The sequence below is a fragment of the Mytilus californianus genome, unplaced genomic scaffold (assembly GCF_021869535.1).
Source record: "Mytilus californianus isolate M0D057914Y unplaced genomic scaffold, xbMytCali1.0.p SCAF_19, whole genome shotgun sequence".
NCBI classification, from domain to species: Eukaryota; Metazoa; Mollusca; class Bivalvia; order Mytilida; family Mytilidae; genus Mytilus; species Mytilus californianus.
Genome location: NW_026262667.1, coordinates 1984707 through 2009333, shown reverse-complemented (window position 1 = coordinate 2009333; position 24627 = coordinate 1984707). Strand labels below are relative to the sequence as shown.

Here is a 24627-nt window from a genome sequence, read left to right as displayed (position 1 = left end):
AATGTCCAGTGGCAAATATTTGATGGTTTGAAGGATGAACCATAACAGAAGTATTGATACTGCAAATGATGTCACCTTAAAATAGAAGATGCTCAACCTACAAAGGGATGTCACCTTAAAATAAAATGTTCCACTTAAAACAGATGTCACCTTAAAATAAAATGTTCCACTTAAAACAGATGTCACCTTAAAATAAAATGTTCCACTTAAAAAAAGATGTCACCTTAAAATAAAAGATGTTCAATCTACAAAGAGGGTGAAAGGTACAGAATAATAACTCGTCCAAGTGTATATTATTTTTTATTTGTGATTATTTCAAATTTTATTATTATGTTTCTTTATTTGCATTTATTGTGTAACAAATAATAATCACAAGGGAATTATTGTATAATGAATGACAAAAAAGGTGGGAAAAATACAATGTTTTCTGTAAATTCAAATAAAGATTAGTCTAATAAAGTGAATTGATGTAACAAGTGTTTCCTGATTAAATTTTCATATTTCATTTTCAAATACATTTTGGTTAATCATAAAATATACAAAAAATAATCTGACATGAAATTTGAGGAAAATAATGAGATATTAATTATACAAATCATTTGTATGTCAGTAATAAATTTCACTAATTTTTATCAATTTGTGTAGACTACCTGTCCAATAAATATAATAAAAAATGTTCATAATCTCAGTAAAATGTATCATTTATTGTAGTAAAAATCTTTAAAACTTCAGCAATGCAACACATCAATGATATGTTCATTGGCTATTTTTTGTTACTGTAAAAATTTTGTATTTTATGCAAATTTTACTCCAAAATTCAAATTGCCAGTTTACAGTGGTTCAAAAAAGAAAAGAACTTTTTTTTAAGGATTATTTTGAAATTACATCAAAATGTCTTGTTTTTTCTGCTTTCTCTATTGAGAAATAACACAAAAAGATGACCATTACTGATGACATCACAGAGAAATAACATTGTCTTTTTGCAGATCAGTGAAAAAGAAGAAGAAAAGTTTGCATACATATCTTCTAAAAATCATCGGAGTTTCAGATTTCACTACAGTATCTCGACAGTTTAATTTTAAACATTTAAATCACTCTGCAAGCCTTACATTTAAAATTTTAAAATATATCTATCTTGAGCACTTAATAAGTTGTAGAATATATATATAATTTATATAAAAAAATTGGTAAAGGGTTCCACAGAACCCTGTGTCTCGCCTGCCACTGCTGCTGTCAGTGTAAAAGTGTGATGTTGACTTAAAAGGTGAAAAAAAAAAAATCAAACTTTTCTTAAAATGCTATTTCTTGGTCTTGAAGATTAACTTCTGTCCAACTTTCACAACAATCTATGAAGATTTACAAATTTATAAAGTCAAAAAAATTTAATCCCAGACTGTGAGAATGTTTACTGTAAAAAACGAAGTCCATTAATCAGAAAAATACTGAAAATGAAAAAAAAAAGTTTGCTTCTGCCAAATTTTCATAAATTCTTTGAAGGTTTGACAAAGAACTTGATGTGTAACAAACTTAAACCCCAGACTGAATCTACTTGTTCACTATTTATCAGTAAAACATGGAAAAATGAAAATGAAAATAAATATTTTCAAAATTTTGCTCTGGATACTGTATTTTGGTCATAAAAAGCTTCTACCCAAATTTCATAAAATTCCATGAAAGTTTGACAAAGTTATTAACGTCTAAATAAACATTAACCAGACTGAACCTCAATGTTGACGACGCCAAAGCCAATGCCACCACTGACGACGCAATCTTGGATTGCTGTGTCTCGCTTTCGCAACATAAATGTCGCAGGCTCAACAAAAAACCTTGAAGTAGTTATTTTTATTGTCTTTGTACTTTAAAGTAATGTGTAATCATTTGTGCTAGGATACTTAAATGGAAAGTGCAAGTACTTGCATAATATTAAAATCATCATCATAACTCAAGAAATCACCAAATTATTAGTAAATGGTCCATTTTATAACAGACTCTGGACCACAAATCTAATATAGACCTTGTGTGGATGGAAAAAAAAAAGATGAATGAACAAAAATATATTTGTAATTTGTATTATTTTCAAATAACTTAAAATTGGGATGTGTGAATGTTCTATAAATGTTTTATTTGCTAAATGCATACCATACCATGCAGTTGTAGCGGGAGGTAATGAAGTTGCCTAGAGTAGGATAGCATAATGCTATTTGAAAACAATCAATTTCATCCAAAAAAAAACCTAAAAAAAACAGATGGTACCAATTTTAATGTTTTCTTTGCTGGTTGAAAAATGCCCAAAAAGTGTATATGTTATTTTGAAGAAAAATTGTAACAGACAATTCTTTTGGAGTAAAAGTTTTTCTTGAACATTGAAAAAAAATGATTTCTTTAAATGCTTCTCCCCCAATAGGCCAACAAAAAAAATCTAATACATCTTCAAAAATGACCCATGAATGTATCATTTTTTGTATATATTTAAAAAGTACACATTAAAATAGACCTTGTTTCAAAATTTGGGGAAAATTTTACAGTGGATTATAACTGTCCATAATTCCCTTAAGAGTGTCAAAATAAATGAATAAATGTAATAACAAAACATTCCAAAAAATTATATATTTGGAATATTTGAATTTTTCGAATTCACTGACCAAAATCAGCAACAGGTAAAAATCTATGAATAAGGTCAAGGTCCAAAAAAATAAATAATTCTACATTATATTCAATAAGGAAGGGAGGAATGGGGATAAAAATTTACTGACATGTTCAAATAAATAAATACATTTGATGATAACAATATTGCACTAAATATAACAAATTAATATGATACACATACTGTTTAAAACTTTCAAAATCTCCTGCATTTTGCAAAAATGTTAATTTCAATGTACACTAAAGACAGAACTTCATGTAAATTTAAAATAACATAAAAATCATTACATTAACAATCAACAAATAAAATAACGTAACAAAAATACATGTACAAACATCTGATTGGCAGATTATGTTTGAGGCTCCAGTAGGGTACCCCCCCCCCACCTTAGGTCACAAGGTCAAGTTTAAAAATTGACTCCAGTCTCAAGGTCACTTAAAGCAAACTATACAGTTCTAAACTGATCTGATTCTCGATTTTGAACATTTTTAAGGTCACAGGTCTTTTTCAATGAGACTTCAGGTTTTGACCATGTAAGAACCCCATATTTAACTATTACATGTAAACTGTCTAGATCCTTGAAAATCAGGGTTCAAGGTCAGAATTGACTATTTTGTCACATTAAATTTTGTTATAAAATCCTGATACGTTTTTGAAGTATATCTCCTGAATTCAGTCTAATCTTCAAGTTGTAGATTTAATGTAGCCATACCTGTTAACTGTATTGAAATATGACATTGACATTTATACTCCTGTATTACAGACATTGAAATATGACATTGACATTTGTACTCCTGTATTACAGATATTTAAATATGACATTGACATTTGTACTCCTGTATTACAGATATTATTTAAAAGATGCGTTTGATTTGGTGAATATATGTCAAGGCAGAATCTATAGTACCAAAATGAAATACACAGAATCTGGAGAGCCTTCATAAAAGTCACTCAAAGTCAAAAGTTTGTCAAACATAAATACATTGGGATCCACAAATTCAAAAGAAATTTACACAATAAACAAAACGAGCCTACTGAAACGTTATTCGAAATGAGCCTACTAAAACCTTATTCAAAACAAGCCTACTGAAACCTTATTCAAAACAAGGCTACTGAATCCATATTCAAAACGAGCCTACTGAAACCTTATTCAAAATGAACCTACTGAAACCTTAATCAAAACAAGCCTAGTAATACAATAACTGTAAGTCTTATTCCAAAAGAACATAACCATTGCCAAAACTTATAATTCACTAAAATAATGTGACAATGAAACAGCATGGAAGAACATAATAATAATACATTTGGAAATACTGAATAAAGGGAAATTGGATTTACTTCTCTTTGGAGCATAACAACTCTTTTTTAACTTCATAAACATATTCGCATGACCAAACTTTTCATGACCTTTGTCTTCTACTGAGTATAAACTGTTGTAGTACTGATATAGAAAGAAGGGAGCTGTGCTTAAAATGATTATAAATGATGATTTTCCATAAAGGATGAGCATAAATATCCAAATTAAACGAAAAGGATGAATCGATTGTTAAAAAAAAATGTTTGAGCACTTTTACAGACAAAATGAGAACACAAGACAGTAACAGTAAAATATGACAGCACTCTTAAAAGACAACCACTAAAATAAAATTATATGTTATCTTTCCCTCATTTGTTTTTTACATTCCACATCTTTATTCCATCTTTTTGCTTTACATGACTTAACACAAAGTATTTTATTAAACACGAGATGTATTATTAGGACTGTGCAATCAATTATTATCATTTTATCATTCCAATTAGCAGCAGACATTCTAATAATAATAAAATGGGGAGGTAATACTTGAAAGAAAGAACTTTTTATAGGCAATGTCAGTTATTTCCTATCATTCATCAAACTACCTGTATTTATTTTTATTTATTTCAAATTATCTATCTTTCTAAGAGAGGAAAAAACCCAAACAATACAATTTTTCAAACAGGGCATTGCTATAACTACATAACAAATGCCCTAAAAATAAATTAAAAAATAATCTGTCATTGACAATTCAATAAACTTTAACTCCTCTTGTTATTTCTGAATCTCAACACAGCAAACTTGTTAAAAACTGACCAAATCTTTATATCTACAATTCAAAAAAAAATTTTATTTTCTGCATTAACAACCCTTCTGGTTTACTTATCTTTGTATTCAAATAAACATTATTTAATGATTAATAATGACAATTTAGATTAAGTACTAAATGCACAATTTGTATATCACTTTATGAATATGCTTTTGCATGGATCACATTACATTATATCTGCCACAAAGTTTGGGTACATGTAGTACAACAGGTCTATCATCCTTTTGTGTTGATGTAAGTACCACTGTACCTAATGCCACATGAATGGAATGTTGCATCATGGTCCTGAGACTTGAACAGTGAACACACTTGGCTATGAATCATCTGGATCTGCTAAGTATTTGCCTAAAATATAACATCAGGGCATATTACATATCATTACAAATTAAAAATAAACTATATAGTTGCTTACATCCATATCTTTTGGACTTCATTGGATTGTTGTCTCATTGGCAATCATACCACATCTCCTCATTTATATAATTCAACTTTAAGTCTTCAGAGTCAAATTAGTTTACCTGCAAATCTAAATCATGAGGAGTTTCATTTATCTGATTTGTCACCATGATTGACCTACACGAGTTTATCCAAAGTTATCTATTTTGATGAAAAAAACTATATAATGTAAGCTTGCAATGGAGTAAAACACTCCCTGAACACAGCATGGATAGATAAATACAATAATAGTTACATAACATTAATACAATCAAAGCTCCATATTTGTAAGGTACTGGTATTGTCAATTTTCTATGACTGGCTTTGACAAACATTTTGAACAAAGATATACTAAAAGCGTGTTACTGTGCTGTTTTAAATAAACAGTTGACACAGAGTTGTGACTTGCCTGTACATAGTTTTGATGCTTTATTGCAAATGCTGAAATCTAAGTAACAACATTTAAACTTTCAAATTCAGTGAACAATGATTGATGGTATGGTCACTAGAAAAGGAACCCATTAGGCTTGCCTCCACAATTATGTTGAGGCGTTTTTATGAAAAATAATATACTTAAGGAACTGACCTAGCCAGACAAAACAAATAAATCTCTGTAGTACTATATTACACACTTATCTGTAGTACTATATTACACACTTCTCTGTAGTACTATATTACACACTTCTCTGTAGTACTATATTACACACTTCTCTGTAGTACTATATTACACACTTCTCTGTAGTACTATATTTCACACTTCTCTGTAGTACTATATTACACACTTCTCTGTAGTACTATATTACACACTTCTCTGTAGTACTATATTACACACTTATCCACACAACATATAAAAATCTTGGTAAACAAGGAATTAAACTGCCACACTTATCGTATAGGAAATTTTTTCAGTTTTCCGATAATTTAAGAAATCAAAGAAATTTATTTGAGATCATCCTGTCATGTTTGTGAGACCATGAAGCTGACTAATGCTAGTCTAATAAATATAAACAGAAGAGCAAAACGTATATCATTACTTGAAGCAAATATCTACTTGTAAAAATGTTTTGCATAAACTCTTCTTTTGTAATTATTTCATACATTAAATCATCCTTTTTTATTTTTGTTACCTGCTCCAAATCTTTTCTTTGCAAGAGATATCCTATATCCAGACCCTATTAATTCAAAGTCTATTCCAGATAATGATGCTCCTTCACATATAAATTGTACTGCAGCCGTGGCAGGTTTACTAGGACCTGATTTTAAGTGGAATTTAGCTCTAACACAACCTTGTCCTGCTTCTTCACTAACTTCTGATATATCATTTAGTTTCCACATTCCTCTTTGGCTTTCTTCATTCCTGAAATCAAACATTGAAAAATTCCTCTGTTAAGCTTCAATAATATTTGGTTGGTTATCACTGCAGACATTGATCCATCTAAGACTTAAGGAAACCATTCCTTTGGTTAAATAGTGGTTTGCCATCTGTTTGAGAAGTTACTCACGATTTTATTTGCTTGAACTTATAATTAACTGGCCGGCCACTATTTGTAAACTTATAAGCAAACTTACATGGGGATAAAAATATTACTTTAAAAACAAGAAAGGATTATTGAAAATAGCATGCTGTGAATCTGTAGACAGTGGCAGATCCAGAACTTTTCATAAGGGGGGGGGGGGACGCTGACTGACCTAAGAGGGGGGGGGGGGGGGGCGGCCACTCAAGTCATGCTTCAGTGATTCCCTATATAATCAACCAAATTTTACCCACGAAAGGGGGGCCCGGGCCCCCAAGGGCCCCCCCTGGATCCGCCTATGGTAGAATAAAAAAGAAGTTACATATGGGACTTTGCAATAAACTTAGACAAAAGATGTAATAATATATGATTAAACAACTGACTTCATCACTTTTTAATCTGAATTACTAAACTTTGAACATAAGTAATCTCAAAGTCCAACAAAGATATCAATCTTACATTGAATTAAAAGATATATAGAGTAATAGTTATTTTTTCCATCTGGTTAGCGAGAAACTGCCCTTATCATGAAAACTTTACTGAAATACAAAATTCAGGTCAATTCAAGTGACACTGTCAAGTGAACATGTACACCTAATAACAAATTTTTCAAAGAAATAAGGTTTACTTTTAATGTACAGTAAATTTTAAGAAAATGACAATATACTGAAAACATAATGCAGACTAGTTGACATTGAAAATGAAATCAAGGTCAAATAACATCTACAATACAAACAAGTCAACTTAAACCAAAAGACAAACCAAGTTTCCCTTCAAGTAATCTACCTATAATGAGTGATACACAACCTAATCTTGGAAATTTAACATGCACTTCAGTGCCAGGCAATAATGAGGTCAAAGTTACTGTGATATGTCAGACTGACAAGGACCCTTTTTAAATCCTTTATTACAACATATAATTAGGTATAGGATGTCTTGGTGTACTGTATTATGAGAAATAGACCATTCAGGTAACTTTCATGTTAAAATAAATAGAATATATGCAATTCATAAACTTTCACCAATAATCATTGAGTAACCATGAATTAGGTTCCTGATCCAATACAAGTATCAACTTACCACACTCCTTCAGGTGTACTTTTCATGCTAGTAACTTCTCCACTGACTGGAATCATTAGAGATATATTTTTTAATGTTGATGGGTTGGACATTGGTAAAGGATTAAATTTATAATCTAATCGTATATCTGTATGAGTAGGTTCACACTTCCAATACACAACCAATGGCAATGGACAACTACCGACACCAGACAATGCTTTAGCCTACAAGTAAGTAAAGGATTAAATTTGTAATCTAATCGTATATCTGTATGAGTAAGTTCACACTTCCAATACACAACCAATGGCAATGGACAACTACCCACACCAGACAATGCTGTAGCCTACAAGTAAGTAATGAAATCATCTTCGTAATTTACATTTTATATGTGTCCTTTTACTCAAATATTGTCAGTGCCAATTTTATAATAAATCAAAATACTTAATTGTTTGAAAAACTTTTAAAAATGTTGTTTATATTCTAATTCTATTTTAACTTAAATTCAACAACAAAGACTGACTTCTTCCCTGAAGATCTCAAGTAACATCCACTAATTCTAATTATCAATTTTACTTAATATAATGATCATTTTATTCATGTCAATTCTTTATGGCTGATATCAATAATCTTTTATCAAAAAGGAGGCCTAATCTCAATATTCACTTTTTAATACTGTTAATATTGCACTTTTTTTTTATTAATGTCTTGTAAGGACTGAATGAACTTAATTCAAATTCTTGCTCTGTATTTGATATCAAAGCTTAGATGATCCTTGTTGAGGAAGCTAATTTAACATAGGATTCTTAAAATGTTTACCTGGTACTTCAGAATATCAATATTAAAATATGAGGCAGTTTTATTTTCTTCTCCTTGGGTTTTCAGATGTCCACATAAAGCGGACATATCAAAATGGTATGAAAGACTATCTGATGAACTTTGGTCAACATCTCTGAAATGAAAAAAATATAAAGAATTAATATATATCAAACTCTGTATGAGTGAAAATCTATATGCCTAAATCAGCAAACAAACATTCTCATAAGGGGGTACTTAAATATAAAGATAAGAAAAAAGGGGCCAGCAAATGAAGAAAAAGAATGACCCCAAAATTTAATGAAAATAGAAATGAAGACCCCCCCCCCCCCCCCAATCTATACCCCTATATCTAATTTTAAAATCATATATACATTTCAAATAACAGAGTAAAATTAAATGTTACAATGTATGATCCCACAGTGCAATTATTAATCATCAACAAAGGATCTTAAAATCATATTAACAAACAAACAACATCTTCAATAATAAGCAAGGAATATAGTATATGTACAATTGTATAATCCAAATACTTACTGAATAACGAGCTGCTGATTGAGTAGTACTTGTTCTAATCGGTCGGTATTTTTGATTCTAAAACTTAAGAGTGCAGGTGATGGATTTTCTGTAAAGACTTTAACAACACCAGCTGGAAATGACATCATCACATTTCCTGTTATCTTCACCATACATCTGTAAGAGACCATTTTAACTTTAGTTATATTTTATACAAGCACAAATGAATATTTATATATCAATTACATTAATAAAATGCTCCGCAGGGCGCAGCTTGATACGACCGCAGAGGTCGAACCCTGAACAGTCGGGGCAAGTATGGACACAACATTCAAGCTTGATACAGATTTGCATTTGGATTGTGATTAAATATTTGACACAGCATAGGTTTCTGACACAGAATGAATGTGGTCTAAGAACTTAAAAATTTTAAATTGGACATTCACCTATTATGGTCCAATATCCAAAATCTAAATACATGGTTAGATTCAGCATATCAAAGAACCCCAAGAATTCAATTTTTGATGAAATCAAACAAAGTTTAATTTTGGACCCTTTTGACCTCAATGTGGACAAAGTTGATAATGGGGCCCAAAAATCAAAAATCTAAATACATGGTAAGATTCAGCATATCAAAGAACCCCATATATTCAATTTTTGTTGAAATCAAACAAAGTTTAATTTTGGAACCCGATTTAGACCAACTTGAAAACTGGGCCCATAATCAAAAATCTAAATACATGTTTAGATTCAGCATATCAAAGAACCCTAAGAATTCAATTTCTGTTAAAATCAAACTAAGTTTAATTTTGGACCCTTTGGACCTTAATGTAGACCAATTTGAAAACGGAACCAAAAATTAAGAATCTAAATACACGGTTAGATTCGGCATATCAAAGAACCCCAATAATTCAATTTTTGATGAAATCAAACAAAGTTTAATTTTGGACCCTTTGGACCTCAATGTGGACCAATTTAAAAACGGGGCCCAAAATCCAAAAACTAAATACACGGTTAGATTCAGCATATTAAAGAACCCCAAGAATTCAAGAATAAAACCCCATTGAAATTGGTCAAGAAATAAGCAATTTATACGAAGTATCTTCTTTTGCACAATACTGTGCAATTAAATATTTCTTGCTATTGCGCAATACTGTACAATTGACAATTTCTTGCTATTGCGCAATATTGTGCTATTGGATATTTCTTGCTATTGCGCAATACTGTGCAATTGAAGATTTCTTGCTATTGCGCAATACTGTGCAATTGAAGATTTCTTGCTATTGTGCAATACTGTGCAATTGAAAATTTCTTGCTATTGCACAATACTTATTATATAATAATTTACACATCCTGTTTGGTGTGTATCTCCTACCATATCATTATTATTTGCTTTTAAATATAAATCAGAAATAACCAACTTAAAATGGAAAATTTTAAAAGAAAAAAAAAAGGAAAAGAAGAAAAAAAAGGAAAACCCCCCCCCCCCCCCCCCAAATTTTTTGAACCCCCTTATGATTCATCACCCCCAAACTCAATCCCAGCCTTCCCTTTGTGGTATGGTACCTTGCAGTACAATTTCAGAGAGATCCATACACTTGGAACACAAGTTATTGTCTGGAAACTAGAAAAATGTGTTTTTTGGCCCCTTTTTGGCCCCAAATTCCTAAACAATTAGGGCAATTACCCCCAAACTCAAACCCAGCTTTCCCTTTGTGATATGGAACCTTGTAGTACAATATCAGAAAGATCCATACACTTACACACAAGTTATTGTCCTGAAACTAGAAAAATGCTTGTTTTTTGCCCCTTTTTGGCCCCTAATTCCTAAAATATTGAGGCAATTACCCCCATCATCAATCCCAGCCTTCCCTTTGTGGTATGGTATCTTGCAGTACAATTTCAGAGAGATCCATACACTTGAACACAAGTTATTGTCTGGAAACTAGAAAAATGCTTATTTTTGGCCCCTTTTTGGCCCCCAATTCCTAAAAGTTTCAGCAATTACCCCTAAAAACAATTCCAGCTTTTCCTTTGTGATATGGAACCTTGTAGTACAATTTCAGAAAGATCCATGCACTTACACACAAGTTATTGTCATGAAACTAGAAAAAATGCTGTTTTTTTGCCCCTTTTTGGGCCCATAATTCCTAATATTTTGAGGCAATTACCCCCAAAATCAATCCCAGCATAATTTTGTGATATGGAACCTTGTGGTACAATGTCAGAGAGATCCATACACTAACACACAAGTTATGTCTGGAAGTTACAAAAATGCTTATTTTTGGCCCCTAATTCCTTTACTGTTGGTACCATAACCCCCAAAATCAATCCCAACCTATCTTTTGTGGTATTGAACCTTGTGGTAAAATTTCATAGAGATCCATTTATTTAAACTAAAGTTAGAGTGCGAAAACCAATGTGTCTTCGGACGACGCCAGACGACTTCGACGACGCCAAAATTTTTTTGCGGTCGTATAATAATATATTGCTCTGTTTATAGTGTTTGGGATGTTTAATATTAATTTACCAATCTCACTTTCCTGATGAGTTCTGAGTATTTCACATTGAAGTCCAGTACTTTTTCATTTACACCATTTGTGTATTTTTTTTTACTTTGTCTTTCCAGTTACATTTGAAAATGCAACTAGACTTAATAAACTAAATTAAGTAAATCTTTACAATATTGTCAGAAGTATTTCATTACCTGGATTTTCTTTAAATGACACAGACAGTGAATATCAGCCAATATCCCCTGTGAAGCCCCATATAACAATTATGTCATAATGGAGTACTCTAATTTCAACATTAATATCCATTCTGATCTTCGTTTTTGTTCACAAGAGTATATGGTCTCATATGTCTAGTCAAGTTAACCAATCAAATTGCAAGAACAGCCAGGATATTTCACTCCAGTACAATATATAACAATATTACTTACTTTGTAGCATCTGTTCCTCTGAAGAGTGAATTAATAGTTTCTGTAAAAGCTATAGCTAGTGGAACTGTATCAGACATGCCTATAGTTAAAGGACTTGGTCCACGTGATGCTCCAACTGGCATGGATGTGGTACTGAATGTAACACTGCTACTACTCTCTGACCGTGACATGAAAGCTGGACTAGTTCTTCCTCCTGCTGTTACACGAGCTGGAACCTGACAAAAAAGGTCCAATTACAAAAAACTGTCAAATTTGTATATTTATGTCATCATCAGGACCAGGGAAAACTGATCTTATAAAAGAGGTGACCTTAAAATTGAAGTTCAAAATTGTAGAAATAACAACACTGGGACAAAAAGAGGGTGACCTGACATGACAGGTTTACGTTTAATAGAGGTGACCTTTACAGCTCATTTGACTCTATATTATTTCCATGGAGACTTTAGTTCTATATCAAAGTAAACATTATTTTTTTTAGAACAGTAACTAGACATATATAATGTTAATAGTAACTAGACCTATCTAATGTCAACAGTAACAAGACCTAGACCTATCTAATGTCAACAGTAACTAGACCTATCTAATGTCAACAGTAACTAGACCTATCTAATGTCAACAGTAACTAGACCTATCTAACGTCAACAGTAACTAGACCTATCTAATGTCAACAGTAACTAGACCTATCTAATGTCAACAGTAACTAGACCTATCTAATGTCAACAGTAACTAGACCTATCTAATGTCAACAGTAACTAGGCCTATCTAATGTCAACAGTAACTAGACCTATCTAATGTCAACAGTAACTAGACCTATCTAATGTCAGTCATATTTGTTTTGATGGCTGACACAATATATCTTCTATCCTTTCACACTAAAAAACACTGAGAGCTAAAATATAAGTAGAACTTTGTATAGAAAGAAGTTTAAATACATGTCCATATTTTCTAAAGGACAGCAAGAATGTTACAGTACAAAGCACTACATGTTCTACATCATTAGCCAGTAAAGGCAGCTACCCTACATACCTGTGGAGCTATTGCTGATGTCCGTGACGGAGGTCGCTGAGGTGGCATTGGTAAATTAAAACTACCATTCAAAGAAGAGGTAAGTTGACTGGATGCTGATGATATATTATCAGGTTTGGATTGAAGACTAGTTGATGGACTAATACTACCATTTAATATATCTGATGCATCTACGTTTAATATATCTGATGCATCTATAGAAATAAAAACAAAAGTTTTTTGTTGTATAGGTAACAGTGGAATTAATCACTAGTCAATATATTTTAATCCAAACTAAGCTTCATATTTTTCTGACATTGATAACTTGTATATCAAGGTGGTACCAAACACCTTGACTAAAATTAATTTGGCTCGTATAATTTTCATAAAATTTTGACGAAATATTAACTTTGACCCTTTGACAAAAATATAAAAATTTCAAACAACCTGAACCACACACTTTATCGTGAAAACTTCATTAGATATATAGCAGTTTGACAAACACTAATTTTGATCATTGAGAAGCTTAATATTTCCTCAACAATAGAATGTGATTATAGCGTTCAGCTGATTTTTACAGAGTTATCTCCCTGTAGTGTTATGTACCACCTTAATGTGTAGATAGGCTGCAGCTTCTTTACTTTTTAGTTTTGGGTGTTGTTTAGGTGTGCAATTCATTTACAATACTAGCAGTTTTATCTTCATAACTACTTAATCTACAAATACTCACTTGGATTTGAAGCAGGAGTACTAGAAAGACTATTGGATATGTCTGCCATAGGAGACAATGGTGATGGGAGGTTAAATCCACCTCCAACAGGTGTAGATGACGTAGAGGAACTAAAAAAATCTAAGTTTAGAAGGTCCAGGTTTTGGCTTGGACGGGATTCTCTGTAATATATCAAGAAATATGTAAAATTTGTAAATCTGGGTAAATCAGTTGCAAAAAATGTTTAAACAAGGAAAAATAGTATTATATTGTTTCAGATGAAAATACTAAAAGAATGATGATTTTTTTCAACAGTTAGACAAAAATATAAAATGAAAATAATCTGATTACTATTTTTCTTCTTTTTTTTTTCTATACATGTATATCGTTATATACTGTAAATTAAGAAATTGTTGCATGCATTTACTATTGCTACTTTGAAAATGGACAAACATGAGAGCTTAATTATTGCTATTTCAGAAAAATCTGCATACAGATATAATTATATATATGTATGTACCAGTTATCAGAATGTGAGTTCTTAATATTGAGATACTCACCCAGTCACATTATTCACATTAATAATCAAAGAGCTGAAAGCTCTGAGGAAAAATGACGCCACTGTCTCTAATATTGTGATATTTTTTATGCAAGTCTTGATTTTCACATACCGTAATTAGTTTAACATTCCAACATGTCTCGTAAGCATATAATTGATATTCGTATATGTGTGTGTTATGTGAAGATGACAACTGGCTGTTTTTTTAGTACAAATGTATAGGTCAAGACTACCTGAATGATCTACAGTATCCAATGACTACTGGCTGTTTTTTTCTATAAATAAATAGGTCAAGACTACCCGAATGATCTACAATAGCCAATGACTACTGGCTGTTCTTTTGTACTAATAAATAGGTCAAGACTATTTGAATGATCTACAATATCCAATGACTACTGGCTGTTCTTTTGTACATATAAATAAAGACTACCTGAATGATCTAAAGTATTCTAAGTAATGTGATTTTTGTCTTGCAATTACATTTTTCTAAATCAAGAATATAGACTACTAGCATCCTTTTCAAACCAAATGATTATGAAGAGCCTGTTGTTATCAAGCTCTTATACCCCACATACTCATTAAATAAGTTACTAGTGACCTAGTTAATTCTGTTACTTGAAGCAAATTATTTCTGTAGATTTAGACAATAGTATAATATTGTTTTTCTAGTTTTATTTCACCTTGAAGATTAGACAAATAGGGATACTCCTTTGATTTTTTATTTCATGTCAGTCAGGTCGCTTTATATGAAACTTGAAACCACTTCTCTGCCATATTGTTATTTCATAACAACTCTGCCCTTGACCATGTTGACCCATGTAATTGATATTCATTCTTTAACCATATATCATAGTCAGTTAGTTTTTGATTTTGCACTCCCACACCACCTTTCAGGTCAAATGTCTGTCTCCATTTAAGTTAATGACATTGAACAATCATGGTATTAAACACAATTTCAATAGTGATAATGCTGTTCTAGTAGGTCACCATATATTCAACTTGGGTAGCATTCCAGTTATTGAAATTTGTGTCAGATTAGAACAATGATCTAGACCTTTAGGAATGGATCTTACAATTTAATATGGAGCCATAGTATGGGACCCTACTCGGTAACAAAAAAAAAAACAAGCTTGAAAGGATACAACGTCAAGCGGCAAAATCTATCACCAGAAATTACAAGTCAAGAGAGGATGGACGGGATATGTCTCTAAAATGCTTGCCTAACTGGAACTACAAGAAGATCTCCAGACAAGACGAACAAGGATATGAAGCCAGAAGTTAATATTTATGTAAAAAGTAGTTGAGGGGCTGACTTCCGCTATTGAACCATACTGTCATTCTACAATATTATTGTGTAAGTATTTCTGTATTGTCCTTGTTATTGGTCCATGTCTTGGTGTATTGGTCTGAGGCGAAGCCGAAGGCCAATACTGCTGGCCGAGGACCAACAATAAGGCCAATACAGAAATACATGTAATAGTATCTTTATTAATTAACTACAGTGTTACAATATTTTTTTATTTCATTTCACAAGAGATAAACATTTTTACCTTGAAGTGGAAGTATCCAAATCTCAGTTTCTTTTTATAAGATGCAATATCTAATGATTTGGTGCCGTTTCCATGTATCTTCAGCCTTTTCTCATCTGATAAATTTTTCTACCCTTTCCAGTCACTATAAAGTGTTACAACTTTAATTTAGACACAACACATAAATAGTAATTGGAAAGGTACTGCCATTGCATGTGTAATGCAAATATATTTAAAAAAAAATAATGTAAGAGTTGAAATTGATACAACTATCCCTAAGCCAATTGACCAAAGAACGAAGATTTGCGCAATTACAGAATGCATATGCCTGGTTCGGGTTTAAAAATAAAAGACCGTTTACAAAACATGAGAAGCGAAAGTAAACAGTAAAAATCGATTTGTACCATCGACATGATGAAATTATGAGGTCGTCAAGAAATGAACTTTGTGATAATTTACTCGTTCCCCAAACCTGAAATAATTCCATCGTCTACTTTCAAAATGCTTTTCAAATGAATGGGACCGTCTTTAACCTAAAATATATGCCATACTGAACGTTTCAGCTTGTTTATGGTGAGTAAATAAAAACTGCGTCGTACAAACAAATTTTTTCTTTCAGTTTGAGTTTATCGTGACTTACAATCTAAAAACTAGAGACGTTCCGAAATCCTGTTTTGGCCGGATCAGAACTCGGCCAATACGGGAAAAAAATCTGTATTGGCCGAGTTGACATGCAGTTTCCATCATATTAAGTACAATAACAGTGTAGTTAATTAATAATGATACAGTTACAGACTCTGCTGCTATAACTTTGTAAACAAAGATTCATACGCACCGCGTGGGTATAACCGTATTACTAATGTCCGATTATTAAAATCTTCGTAAATCTGGATAAAGACCAGTTTCTATCCAATGGATATCAAAATGATTCCGATTATTACTTTTTTAATGATTGTTAAGTTGAAATGGCATGAAAGGCTGACATTATTTCGGAGAACTATTTTGTCTAGCGATTGCTGATCATTGGAGGGTAAAAAGTCCAACACCATAACAAAACGGATCTATTTATCATGTATACATACCGAGTGTTTACGATTGTAAGACATGTGCATAAAAGTGAAAGCTCGAATAAATATGAAAAATATAACAAAGGGATAGCTCCAAATACCATTTAATAACAAAAAACATATGGACAGGTCAAGATATCTTTTTTGGTAAATAAAATAACGTATGTAAGCTGGATCCCGTCCGACTACAACACTTTGTTCGAGTGTAGCGTAATACAAGCAGATTCCAGTTAGTATGTAAAATAGTAAATATGAAACCGAGTGCGGTAGGCGGAGGTATAATCAACTTCCGTTAGTTCTGGTCAATGGTATCGGAAACATGCCGCTGATAGCGTCATTTTCCAAAAACCTTGCAATTATTTCTGAATTTACATAAGTCTAACAATAAAAGAGTTTGTAATTGTAATGACAATTACGATAAAACGTACAAAAAAAAATTAGTTTTAACAAGCTATTTTTCTTCAATTTGGAAAAATTGCTGATTAATTAAATAATTAACCCTCTGTAAAGCAAAAATAATTTGTAATTGTATCATTACCCCAAGGTATCCGATTCTGACTGGGATCTTTTCATTTTCTTGTCTACAGGTGTCTGAGCTCTCTTCCTCTGTAATGTATGAACACTATATATATACACACTAGTTGTTATCAAAATAAGTTCTAATTTATATAACACTGATACTAAGCAATTGAAACCTCCTATTACAAGTCTCCTTATATCATTCTTAAGACCATCTAAATATTTTTAATTAAAATCCTATATGTTGACTATGAAATAAGGAGAGTTCGAATAAAGCAGATTTAAGCAACATTATAATTTTCTAAAAAAATAATAGTGACAAATATTTTTTTTAATAAGGCCTAATAAATGTAGGGGGAAGGGGTTGTATGAAGGCACTTTTTATTTAACGCCGCCATGCATACAATTTTAATTGATTATTTTTTATAATTGTTAAGACTACCTATCTTAAATAAACACCGCCCATCAAATTTTAATAAAAGCACCTTTCGATCACCCCTTTCAATTAATTCTGAAAAAAGCCCTAAAATGAATCATTATTTTGAATTTTAATGTTGACAGCTAAACCAAAATTACAGCATAGAAACTACTGTCCACAGACATACATATAACAACAAAAATAATCAGTTAATCATATATCCATGCATATTACAATGTACAACAATAAAGAATCTCCTTTTTCAGAGAATCCACAACATACTTGTATAAAAGTACTTACCACAGCAGTAGGAGAAAGCCTTAATCCAACCATTTTTTCTTTGATCTCATCCACAGTGCCAGCCTGTAGTGGACCATTAGGACTTAATGGTCGGATTTCTACTTTTATTTTACGTTTACTCTCATCATCTATAAAAAGGCACAGATTTTTTAATAATTAACATATTAATTTGAGAAACTTGTTTTAATCAGGTTCATTAAAATGTATGTTATACTAACATGTGATACAAATTTCAATATGCATGATCTTGATATTTCTGGATAATCTTGATTAGGTATATTCATTACTAAATTTGACAAACTAAGTTTTACAAGTCAAATCTAAACAACCTAAAAAACACAGCTAAAATTGTCTAAATTACCAATATACAATAGAATTTTGATTTCGAGAAAATCAGTGACTAGAACACCATAGATTTTTAGACTGCTGTAAATGAGATAGATAGCTTAGATGGATATTACAGCAGCTGGAGAAACAATTGAATATTTGGTATTTATATACTAACTAATTAAAAATGAAAACTCTCATAATAATTGGACATCTGTAGATTTTAAACTAGCCATCACACATCTTATAGACCATCGCACCTCTGAGTCCTCTACAAATACATTTTTATAATCATACCTGAATCAGAGGTAAATCATATCTGAATGATTATACCTGAATCAGAGATTTATCCACCTAAATCAGAGGTAAATCATACCTGAATCAGAGGTTAATCATACCTGAATCAGAGGTAAATCATACCTGAATCAGAAGTTAATCATACATGAATCAAAAGTTAATCATACCTGAATCTGAATCTGAATCACTAGAATTCCAGCTATTTTTATCACCATTATTTTCTAATGGATTATCTGGCCTGATTCTGTAACCATCTTCATCAACCAAACCATCATCCTAAAGACACATTAAAATAAATTTAGAAAAATTAATATAAACAGGCGATGAGTGAATTTTAGTAGGAAAAACCCATACAAATATATTGCCAGGGCTCACATTACTTCAGAATCATAGGGAGAAGTGACTTCTCTTTTTACAACTTACTATCATGCGGTAGATTTTTTTTTTCTTACCATTTAGCACATCATTAAACTGTGAAGTTAAATTGGTGTCCTATGTTAATCAAGCTTTGTTCAATTGTTAAAGAGATATTCTTTATCATTTAATTTACAATTTAGTGATGATTTGGTATTTTTGCAATTGAAAATAATGAACAAAATATAAACTTACCCCTTCAAGAGTGTCTCTGCAAAAGACAGTAAAAAAGAAATTGAGAATTGTATCTATCTGATGTTTTTACAAAAGACTTGTAAAATATAAAACTAAAGATCAAACATAAAAATATATAGCGATACTGTGGATTTATTATTATTCATGGTGTGCCAATATTCTCTTGGGTAAAATGAACCACAAGTTTAAGTACAAATTTCCTATTGACTTGTATGTAGAAGTTTGGCAAAGCCACCAAACCAAGTATCCACAAAGTTACTGTTTTTCCTCAATCAATGAAATAAACAAATAATTAAATCCACTTTCATCGAATCAAAACACTCCTCATTTAGGTATTTAGTTGCAATATAATTATTTCCATTCTAGAGTAACAGCATATAAGAGGGTATAATTTGTGTGAGTTCATGCATTATTAACATGACAATATAAACAGTCAATATGAGCAATGAGTCGAATCAGGTCCTAAATTTAAAACAGTATAAGCTGAGGAACAATTTCTCAGTCAATCATTCATATTTTGAAGCGCATAGTGCTGGGATTACATGTAGATATCTTAGAATTGTGACTAAGACCTGTTTCTTACTATTTAAAAATAGCCAAATAAATTCTTCTTCTGAAGACAGCACTGAATGACTGATATAGGACAGTGTATTCAAACAACAATTGGGGAAATCATATGTCTTTCTGTTAACAAAGAGACTTATTCATATGCACATATTGTTTTTGAACAAGTAATAAGTCTAGTGTGTTTTTTTTTTGGTAAATGAATTCCTAACTTTAAAACTAATTTCTGTAAAGGAATTAATGAAAACAAAGTTTTACCTGGAAAGTATTTACAAATTAGTAACATACTCAATACAGAAAACATAACAATATGATGTTCATTTAATTGCAGATATCAAAGTGTTGATTAAAACAGCTTGAAGAATTGGTAGAATATACTTCCTGGTCAAGCAATTTGATTAAAATACAGATCATATGTTAGATCTTCACTTTCAAGGATCTATTTTCTGTTCTAACAGTTATTACATCGACCAATGAAATTTCGTCTCCCAAATATTGAAGGTGTGTATCATTAAAACAAAATTTGATGAACCCAAAAGGTCTTCAATACAGAAAGTAGAAGACAGCGTTATCAGATCCTTGTAAGCGTGGACACACGATCTGTATTTCAATGAGATTGAAGGTCAGGGTGAAGGGTCCACAGGACAATAATGTTCATCAAGGTTGTCATTTGTAAAAGAGATGAAAAAACAGATCTTAATAAATTTGAATTATCACAATCATTTGACCTACTAGAATAATATAAGAAATAAAGCAGATTCTTTATCTTAATAAAATTTAAATGTAAGTTTATTGAGGTGGTGCTCTGGTCATTCATTAGGTTTGACAAGCATCATGCTTTCCTACCTGCCACCAGGGCTGAAACATTGCCACATAAAACAATTAATATATATGCATACAATTAACATTAAATGTATAATACAAGCTTTCTTCTTGAAATAATCTTATCAGACCTACATTTGTCTGTATGGCAATATCCTCATCCAGACTAGTGCATATCAGTTTTGTAATAGTACAGATTCATTCATTTTTCATGGGCACCAATTTAAATATACCCTATAGTAAATTTGTATTTTGTTGAACAATTATAAAATTTTGGTTCACATTTACTAATAAAATTCACGAAAATTAGTACCAATGGAATAATAATGTATATGGTTACTGATCTTATTTTGGTTTGCTATTTATACAAAAAGCTTTACATATACTGAATAACTAAATGATTAGAGATGATTGATAACTTGTGTTTAATAAGACTATTTATTCTATAAATTTACGCTAAAAATTGTAAATCAATACATATTGTGAAATCTTTAAACATAACAACACAATGATGGTAAATAAACAGGAAGACATTTTAACATATCTCTCTATTTGTTCTACTTTTATGGCTTAAGTATTTGTGAAAATCAGTACAGATAAATAAAAAGGAAGTTATAACTAAGGACCTATATTTCATATTGCAATTTGAGAAATTAAACATAAGCACAAATATGGTACATGCATATCCCTATTCCTCAATTAATAACTATAAATTGTTGACACAGATATATCTCGCCTGTATCAAATTTTAGAGGTGCCAATGTTTATACAATTGTGTACCAAATATCATTGATTTACCCTTAGTGGTTCTCATTAAACTGACCAAATCATAAACTTTAATAAATTATTGATTTTGCCATGACACCACAGACGCCACCGCCGCCTGAAACAGCATACCTAAGTCTCACATTTTTGACTCAATTAAGGCAAGAAAAAAATAACAGAAACTAGCTACAATGACAAATACGTTATGAATCCATTACAAGCCTGAAGTACCCCCAGAGCATGTTAAGATACTTACACAGATTCTGTGTCTGCTTTATCATCGTTGCTTTTGTCATCTTTGTCCTTCTTTTTCTTCTTCTTCTCTTTCTTTCTGTTCTTCTTTAAGAACCCTTTAAAACAATCAGAATAACTGCAGGTTGGTTCATACTGTACGACAAGATTTTAGGTTTATTTATGTAATTTATACATGGGAAATTGCATTCTTGAAAATTGAATATTTCATCTGAATTTATAAGACATTATAACATAAGCATTTATGAGGAATGGGATCATCTGGGAATCTGCATGCAACCCAAAATATACATGTCACATTTAAAGGCATACTATGCTATATTTTTTCAGCAATACAGTGATCATAGATACTTAGTACAACATCATTTTTACATTAAAAAACTTTGTGACTTTTTTACTTAAAGGTTAGGTGCACCCTTACCATTACTAGGACTAAACATGCAACAATGTTAAACATACATTAATTATGATCCTATAAAGTGTTTGACAGTAAATCTAAATTTTATAAAATGAATACACTAATTATATGTTTTATCTATATGCATTAAATAGTGATGTATAAACAGAGTCAGCTTTGGTCATGACAGAATTCTATAGAATCATGCTATACATAAGCAAGCATTTACAAATAGGAAGTGAAAACTTGTATAAACTTCTTATTATGCATTGGCAATCTTTTTATGTATGATTGAAAAATAAGTTATTTTGTAAAAATAATATAGGTGCATAAAATGTAAAATTAAAACTAAATGTTACGGAACGACACGAATGGCCCCATTCGCAAAAAAGCTTGGAGCCATTTTTTGGAGTGATAATTTGAGAATGAAAGTCTGTACAACAGTTATTTTTCACAAAATTTTCAATGTCCAAAGCCCATAAATCAGTGGAGCAGAACCAAACATAAACTTGATCTGTAACTTATCATAGTAGACTCACATATTAAAAATCAGCTCAATATGTGAAGGCGTTTAGAAAAATAGTCTGTATAACTACTATTTTCATGAAATTTTCAAAGTCCAAAGCCCGAAACATTTGCAAAAATCAGCGGAGCAGAACCAAACGTAAACTTGATCTGTAACTCATCATAGTTGACTCACATACTAAATATAAGCTCATTATGTGAAGGCGTTTAGAAAAAAAGTCTTTATAACTGTTTGTTGCAGAATGATGGAATGACGGACAAGGGTAACACTATATGGCCTAACAACTTTGTTGCGGGGCCATAAAAATAATTAATAAAAAGACAGTTCAGTACTTTGTAAAAATGCATCAGATGAAATGTATATTTCATATCAGTATTAACCCTAGTAAAGACACAATTATTATTCTGAGCTAACAAATGTACTATCAGTATTATAAAAAGGAAATTTGTTTAGAGTCACAACTGACTGTTGCAAAAAAGTGAAGTTGTTCATTCATTCAAACTAGCTATTAAACATAAAACTCTTGTCAATATTAATTTAAGAACCTGAGAAACAGAATTTTATGGTTTTCAAGTTAAAATTGTATGGATATATAAATCCATTTGACAGAGATGATCAGATGCATTACCTAGCATAAAAATATAACAAGAGGTCCAAAGGATCCCTCACCTGGCAAATTAACCTCTTAATTGCGCAATAGTTTCTGACAATTTTTTCTTCATATTAATCATATGACTTAGTTTTCATCAATACCTTATAGCTCCAAAACATTTCACATTGAAGTGTCAGGAGAAGATTTTAAAAACAGCCAAATAAAATCAAAGATTGCCGTTAGCAGTCATATTTTTCATCTGATGGAAAGCACTGAGGCTCACTTGAAGTGGCCTTCTATAGATAAGTCTGCCAAGATCAGTTAAAATTGGCCTCGTGGTTACAGAGAAAAAAAATGAAAAAGGACTTTTCCCTAGGATTTTAATATTTATGTACAAATGTTTGCTATTGAATCAACAAATAAACTGTTATCACAGAGATATGTCTCGCCTTTTTGTAATTTTGATAATGCAAATGTTGAAATTAAAATAGCAATACTTTAACATGTAAGTTATGCAAATATTCAAAGTCGATGAACCATGACTGAAGGTACATGGCTAAACAATCTCCATGAAATGAGATGTGCCAATGCTAATACAACTGCATACCAAATACCATTGAATTATTATAAATCGTTCCCTTTAAACAAACCTAAACACAAACATTAACTTGTAAACTATGTAAAAGTTTCAAAGTAAATAGACCATGACTGAGGGGGCGGGGCCAAATATTCTCCATGGAAATGAGATGCGTAATGCTGATACAACTGAACACCAATTAACATTGGCCTACCACTAATAGTTCCCCTTGAACTGACCTAATCACAAACAAATACATGTTAACTTAGCAAAATTTTCAAAGTCTATAGAACAAGACTAAGGGGGCGGAGCCAAATAATCTCCATGGAAATGAGATATGCCAATGCTTATACAACTGCATACCAAATATCATTGACCTACCACTTGTGGTTCCCCATAAATTGACCTAATCACAAACTAATACATGTAAACTATGAAAAGTTTCAAAGTCAATAGACCTTTACTGAGGGGGCGGGGCCAAATAATCTCCATGGTAATGAGATGTGCCAATGCTAATACAACTGCATACCAAATATCATTGACCTACCACTAGTGGTTCACCATGAACTAGACCTAATCACAAACTAATACATTGTTGACGCCGCTGCCGCTGGAAACAGCATACCTATGTCTCGCTTTTTGACTCCGTCAAGGCGAGACAAAAATGAGGATTGTTTGTAAAGGATCTTTTCAGAGTCAGTTCAGAAAACTGTTTCCTTATAATTTTAGGCGTATTTTTTTTTTTAAA

The 24627-nt window shown here is 31.5% G+C and overlaps 1 protein-coding gene across 5 annotated transcripts in view; it reads right to left on the bottom strand.

Annotated features, from left to right (window-relative positions):
• Positions 1-284: 284 nt before the first annotated feature.
• Positions 285-24627, bottom strand: part of LOC127727042 (F-BAR domain only protein 2-like) — a 45702-nt gene continuing 21359 nt past the window's right edge. For 4 of the 5 annotated variants that reach the window (XM_052234440.1, XM_052234444.1, XM_052234441.1 and 1 more), the window contains 13 exons: positions 21792-21885; positions 19385-19400; positions 18943-19051; positions 18152-18279; positions 17453-17520; positions 13781-13941; positions 13072-13265; positions 12046-12260; positions 9126-9281; positions 8592-8724; positions 7797-7999; positions 6330-6559; positions 285-5112 (listed from right to left, as the gene is read on the bottom strand). In XM_052234440.1, the coding sequence (XP_052090400.1) occupies positions 5081-5112; positions 6330-6559; positions 7797-7999; positions 8592-8724; positions 9126-9281; positions 12046-12260; positions 13072-13265; positions 13781-13941; positions 17453-17520; positions 18152-18279; positions 18943-19051; positions 19385-19400; positions 21792-21885 (1739 nt within the window). In that variant the 3' untranslated portion in view covers positions 285-5080. The remainder of the gene's footprint in view (positions 5113-6329; positions 6560-7796; positions 8000-8591; positions 8725-9125; positions 9282-12045; positions 12261-13071; positions 13266-13780; positions 13942-17452; positions 17521-18151; positions 18280-18942; positions 19052-19384; positions 19401-21791; positions 21886-24627) is intronic. The other variant, XM_052234442.1, reaches the window with a different exon arrangement.